Source organism: Palaemon carinicauda, chromosome 14 (assembly GCF_036898095.1).
Source record: "Palaemon carinicauda isolate YSFRI2023 chromosome 14, ASM3689809v2, whole genome shotgun sequence".
NCBI classification, from domain to species: Eukaryota; Metazoa; Arthropoda; class Malacostraca; order Decapoda; family Palaemonidae; genus Palaemon; species Palaemon carinicauda.
Window position 1 is genome coordinate 9,309,004 of NC_090738.1, and position 7,276 is coordinate 9,316,279.

At 34.7% G+C, this 7,276-nt stretch overlaps 1 protein-coding gene across 2 annotated transcripts in view; it reads right to left on the reverse strand.

The window, feature by feature from the left end:
* Positions 1 to 7,276, reverse strand: part of LOC137653414 (ubiquitin carboxyl-terminal hydrolase 31-like) — a 159,989-nt gene that overhangs the window by 133,465 nt on the left and 19,248 nt on the right. For both annotated transcript variants that reach the window (XM_068386779.1, XM_068386780.1), the window contains one exon: positions 4,573 to 5,392. In XM_068386779.1, the coding sequence (XP_068242880.1) occupies positions 4,573 to 5,392 (820 nt within the window). The remainder of the gene's footprint in view (positions 1 to 4,572; positions 5,393 to 7,276) is intronic.

Here is a 7,276-nt window from a genome sequence, read left to right on the forward strand (position 1 = left end):
CTTCTTGCTAACTTGCGCAAAATAACAGATAACTTTGGAGCTAAAAAATCTGCTGTCTTTATAAAAAACAAAGGAAAAATACCATTTGGGTCTACACCTCCATAAGCATCAAGGTCCATCAACAGAGCTTTAATCTCACGAGATCGAAAAGCTAAACTAGTTAGTTTAGCCTCAGGAAAACAGGAATGAGGAAGTTCAAGTTTTTCATTACTCTGTTTAATGTCAAAAACATCAGCCAAAAGGGTTGCCTTTTCCTTTGGACAGTGAGTGACTGAGCCATCTGGTCTAAGTAAAGGAGGAACTGTTGCATCTACACCAAAGAGTGCAGATTTAAGGGTAGACCACCATTTATGTTCCTGAGTTGTACCAGAAAGGGTTTCTTTTATGGTTAAATTGTACTCCTTTTCAGTTGAGGCATAAACTGTGAGCAAAAGCTCGAAGCCGAGTATAGTTGTTCCAGGTCAAATCTGATCTGTTACCCTTCCAAAAATGATAAGCCTCCTACTTCTCTAAATAAGCATGTCTACAATCATCATTGAACCACGGTTTGTCCTTCACTCGGAACCTTAGCACACGAGAAGGGATACACCTATCAATTATGTTGACTAGATTCTCATTCAGAGGGACAACAGGATTGACACTACTATATAATTGTGACCAATTCAAGCACAAAAGACCACGTAAAATCCCAATCCAGTCTGCTTGGGATTTCATATAAATTTTACAAGAGTATGATATATCAGGGACAGGCTGCTCAGTCTTCACTACTAATGAAATCAAGGCATGATCAGACGTCCCGACTGGAGAACCAACATTACTAGTTATAATGCCAGGGGAGTCAGTGTATACGAGGTCCAAGCAATTACCATGTATATATATATATATATATATATATATATATATATATATATATATATATATATATATATATATATATATATATATATATATATATATATATATTATATATATATATATATATATACTGTATATATATTATACATACAGTGAACCCTCGCTACTTCGCGGTTCGACAATCGCGGATTCACCACTTCGCGGGGTTTTCCCATAACCCATATATATATACATATCGCGGATTTTCCGGAAAATTCGAAAATACCGCGAAATCTGAAGATAACCAAATACGATATTTTGTTACCTGTAATTCCATTAATACTGTAATTAGTAATATCTGCTCTTACTGATTGTTCATTGCATTACATATGATATATAATTCAGCACAGAAAGAAATAAAACACGAAAAGAGAATGTGATCATACGATAATTCAGTACGTAGTAAAATTAAATCGAACATGAAACGCAAATCAGATGCAGTCATACCATATTAGAATGGTGTGTACTGTAATGGATGTGCTTCTTTTCCATGAATCTTTTGTATGTATACGTACGTAGTACAGTACTGCATCCAATAATATTCTTTGTTGCAAAAATCACATTTCGAATAAGTACTGTAAGCGTACGAGAGAGAGAGAGAGAAAGAAAGAGAGAGAGAGAGAGAGAGAGAGAGGCGTAAAATAGCGTACGTACGTAAATTTTTATTATTATTGTTATTATTATTATTATTGTTGTTGTTGTTAATAAAATTATTATTGTTATTATTATTAATCATTATTATTATTATTATTACTGTACAGTATTATTATCATTATTTATTATTATTACGGTATTGTACTTAATCTACGTACGTTCAGTATGCGCGGGGCATCTTCTATGAGTAACCAACGCACCATGTACTGTAAGACGGGTTGTGATTGGTTCAAGCGCTGATAGATGACGAATCAAAACTCAAGTTTTGTTATCTAGCCTGTGATTGGTGTTTTGCCCGCATCTTCAACTTCCAGCATCACAGTTCTCGCGGGTCTGCATCGTTCACTTTCTCTTTCCGCGTATTGCTGAGTAGACGTTCTTAACTTTGTGAAGTTTAATCTGTGCTGTGTGCGACTGTTTTAAGTTGAACTTTCTGTTAAACCCTACTGTACAATGCCTCCCAAGCCTTCTGCTTCTACTAAGGCTGGTAGTGAGCCTAAACAGCACCGAAAGATGATGACGATTGCTGAGAAGGTGACGCTTCTCGATACTATGTTAAAAGACAGTAGAAGTTACGCGGCCGCAGACCTCGAAGACCTGACGAAATCGGGCAGTGAAGACAGTGAAACACAGGAAGAGTTCCAAGAAAATGTCGAAGAAACGGTCTTAAAATTAGAACGGCTTGCCAAGCTCTGCAAGCTTGCGAATGAGGTGAAAGAAATGTCGCAAGAGTGGGACGAGGATATGGTTCGTTCTGTACAATTCTGCACCAAGATCGATGAACACATGGCTCCCTACAGGATGCTCTTGCGAAAGAAGAAGCAGCGGCAGCAACTTCCGATCACAATGCCCTCAGAAGAAATTGAAGAAGTGTCTCAGGAAGAAGTTGAAGAGGTGTCCCAGGAAAAGACACCTCCGTCTGAAGAGACGTAAAATACTATTATTGGCTGCACAGTAGAAGACATCATCAGCTTCATCATCATCATTTCTACTGTGCAGCAAATTCATCGCCATCATCATTCAAGTTTTTCTTGAACTTCTTTCGTGGTGAGTACAGTAACAATCTTTATTTTTTACTTAAACATTTTACTGTAATATTTGTGTCTGTTTTATAGTTTAGTACTGTATGCATTAAGTTAAAGGGAAGGTTTTAAAAGCCTATCATATTTTTTTTGTTTAAAATTTACATTTACGTACGTAAAACAATCTCTCTCTCTCTCTCTCTCTCTCTCTCTCTCTCTCTCTCTCTCTCTCTCTCTCTCTCGTAAATTGTTTTCCTGCTTTGCTACGTACAGTATGTACTGTATGATTTTATATAGATACGGTAAATAATATTTGTAATAACATATTTTGTAAATGCTTTTACTGTAAATATCATTATTTATCACTTTCATCATGCGCGTTAAATGCCTTCTTTGTTCTGAGCGTGGTTGTTTACTGAGCGTACTTTATGACGCCGTCGTTTCAGGTGGCGTCATAAAGAAAAACATTTCATTTGGAAGTCCTAAGGAAAATTAAGTAAAACATTGGTAATAACAAAATCAACATACTGTATACATCAATATAATCGATGCAAAAACTAACCTATACATATATGTGTACAGTACACTAAATGAGTTTGTTTCTTCATTATGATCAGAGATAAACGTGAACAAAACATTGGTTGCCATTTTTTATCGTGCTTTTTAGGTGTTTAGGAAACGCATGATATAAAATCGCCTTTAATATTTGTGCCTGTTTTAGTTTAGGGTACTGTAGTACATGCATTAAGTGTTCTGTACATTAAAGGGTAGTTTGTTAACAGTACTACGTACAAGGGAAGGTTTTAAAAGTCCGAATATACATGTTAAATAAATAGGTAAATATGGTGTCAATACTTCGCGGATTTTCACCTATCGCGCCCGCGTCTGGAACCTATCTACCGCGATAAACGAGGGTTCACTGTATATATATGTACATATATAAATACATACTGTACATATATAAATACATATATATATATATATATATATATATATATATATATATATATATAAACTCGGGGTGTTTTCAGAGAAAAACTAGTCACAACCATATTCATCATTCAAAGGGTGTGTGCATGCATGAGTATCTTAAAAATTAATGAAAACTCTACTCAACAATGCCAAGCAGTACCATTATAACACATTTAGTAGAACAGTACCTTGATTATATGAACAATTAATACCTATTCACAGTAAAGTGTCAGTAGTGGAAGGAAGTCAATTCTAAATATAGCTGTACAGTATATAATCAAAATAAAAAGCTTATTACTCCACTTCCTGAGGCTTTCATGGATGCAGTAAAAATAAAAGATAATTACCAACCTGTCCTAAAAACAACATAACTTCTGAAGATGGCAACATATTAAGGACAAAACCTTTACTCATCTGATACTGTATTCCTTTAGACAGTTGATCGGATTTAACCACACCATGAACCTTCAGACAAATTTATAAGTATCCCCGAATTATGAGAATGCAAAACACCAGAAAATTATCTTGTAATTCCTGATTCTAAATTTCTCAAATATGATGTGCATAGCTTTTAGAATTTTACTTCTAGCTTCAGTTGATATTGAAATTGAATTTTAGAGTAAAACCATTCCTTGACTAAATCTACTATTACATCAATGGGGGGGGGGTTTAAACTTTAAAGGATTTAGTATAGGAACTTCAATTAATTACTTCCAAATAAAGTTAAAAAAACAATCAAAAAAGTCACAGGAGCAAAAGATATAAATGCAGCATGTTCTTCAAAGCACCTTAAATACAGTAATCTATAAATATCTGAAAAACAAACTGATTTACCTTCCTTTAGCTAGAAAAATAATTTAGTCAACCATAAATAAATTGGGGATCCAGTTTTCACATAAGTTTCTCATACAGCTAAAAGTCAACTATAAAATATGTACTTCACTTCATAAGTAATAAAAATCCCTTAAAACATTAGATAATTAAATATGTATTCCTTACATCGTATGAAATAGTAAAAGTTTAAGCCTACCTTAATTTTCTTGTACTTCCTCTTGGAGGCTGTGTTTAAATCTTCATGAACTTTATCCAAAATGAACATTAAAAACTCAGCAGCATCGTGCTGCTGCGATCCCCTATATATTGCTTCATATTTATCAACAGTGTTTTTAAAGTTCATAGACACATCTGGCACATACCTAAGAGTCCACAAAGCTTTTAGCAACACAGCAAGCTGCTCTGTAATCTCACCCCGAGTGCCAAACTTTTTGGAATTTATCTTATTACACCTAGCTAGGTCAAGTTTATACTGGTCCAAAACAAAATATTCAGCGAGAACATCTGTGTGGCTCAGGCACTGCACAACAGCATTAATGAAGCAGGTGTTGCCATGGTTGCGAATACCAATGACCCCAGGCACTTTGCCTTCGTCGTAGACTACGTAATCTTCTATTTTGTGAGTCTGGAGGTCAGAGACCGAGATAGTTTTACTACGTTCGAGCTTTCCCCTTTGCGGTCCTGTTGCAGGCGCAGCATTGGGGGCACCCTGTACTTTGCTTGCCACTCGACTAACGAAAGAACTCATACGAGTGAGGTACTTTTTCTTTGGTTTCACAGAGGCACTGCTAGAATCACTGCCACCATCAAGGCTCTCAGCACCATTTTCACTGATCACATTGGTTTGTAAAGTTGAGTTTTCTAATAGTCCACTAGGATTCTGGTTGACATCATTCTTCTGCGGAACAACGCCAGCATCCTTAGGCTTTGGAGGCTTCTTGCTAAGGCGGAATGACATAAAAGATCTCTTCCTTCGAGGCTCGGCATGCCCATTCATTGTTGAAGGTTTAGAAAATCTGAAGAGAAGAGCAAACAAACAAAGACATTACTGTCAATTTCAATGAAAAAAAATAACATGTAAACGCATACACACAAAAACAGTATAATACTAAACTCTGGTAAATGAAAATATCAAAGCAAGTATTTGCAACATATAAAATAAAATAAAATTATGAATTAAAGGACTGCCAAACAGAGGAAATACTGAAAAAAAATAATAAATGAATAATTTCAATCAAATACAATGTACTGTATTACAGTCCTGAATTTGGTTAACTGAAAAACAGCTTTAAATTTTGTAAACTGAGATGTAAAAAAAAAAAAAAACTGGAAGGTAGAGGAGAGATAAATTTAAAATTGCAAAGCATGTGAGCGACTGCTGTGAAGTTAGAACACACCCTGCACCATAGTAGCAAAGAACTATTTTTCAGCTTTGCAAAGCTAGTTAAAGTCTACAAAAAGCATATAGCAAGGCATTATAACCCTACACATACCACCAAAAAAATAAAGTACAAGAATTTCCAACTAGAAAAATTTACAGTATAGTGTAGCCTAGTAGTGTTGTGCTGTATATATACTATGGTATAAACTTTAAATAATCAAGAATTGGCCATGTATCACCAATTACAATTAGTCGATATTTTTGCACTGGTTTTATTTAAATCCTCCTTGACCTGTCAGTAATGATGTTCTCAATTCAACCCTGCCAAACTACAGTATATTATCAAAGAAGCATAAGTCTCTTAGGTTAACACAGTCTCTCCATAGTACTGTACACCTTTTTATCTAAACTGAACAGTGATAAAAATGCAGATTCCTGTACATAATGTCCTCCTTCTATGGGGTTAGATGTGAATTAAGCGTATCGTTCAATTCCATCCTATCTTCCTGGAATTTCAATCTAGGGCTATGTCATCGTCGTTTACTCCCTCTGGGTCTTACTATAACCCTTCGTCCTGCCACTATTTTATTTACTGTTCTTCCAGCTGACTGTTCCTTATCTCATGTCTAAAAGCTTTTACAATGTTCCCAATATTTTTATCCAACTCATGGACATCAATCACTTCGAAAACCCTTCATTTGTACAATAAAATCTCTTAATAACAGTATAAAAACATCTTTTCTAAATACTCCCCTTGCCATGTTGATTCTTATATACAGTATCTGCTGTCTAGAATAATACAGGGCATATTAACCAATAGAAGTCTTGTTCTATTTACTTATGGGAAATTTCAATTATCACTAGCCACTCTGGTGACATCCTTGAACTAGCAACACATAAGTCTTGCTGTGGGATTAAAAGTAACTAAAAATAACAGCTTTAAAATAAAAGTTTTCTACAATTCCAGCTACCATAAAATACTACATAACATACAGTATATTCTAAGATGATCCCATCCACTGTATACAGTACAGTAAATCATTACCTTACGAACCCATTGTTGATACAGAGTTAAAAGAAAAGCATATAAGAATTTAAACATCGTATTTAGAATCATGATCCTCTTACTATGATTTGGTTGAAACCACAAATACTGTAACCATTTTTTCTAAACATATATGAATAAATAAAACTACAGAATATGGAGAGCAAGATACATCTATACACTACTAAATAGGTAAACAATTTTGTGTAGCAGGATAACGAAACTCTGATAAGCCAACAATTGCAGAAGTCACTGATTAACATAAAGGCTATCAGAGGTTAAAAAATCACTACTTCTAACACTGTCCCATAAAAGGTCTTTAACGGCATTCTAAGTCTGATGCTCAAATAACAGAAAAAAACGTTGAGTAATGACTGGGCTAAAAAAATTAAAAATAACTATCAAGATGTAAGCAGATTCTAATGGTTCATTGCTAGTAAATAATTTTAGATAAGCAAAAATACAAGTTTACAA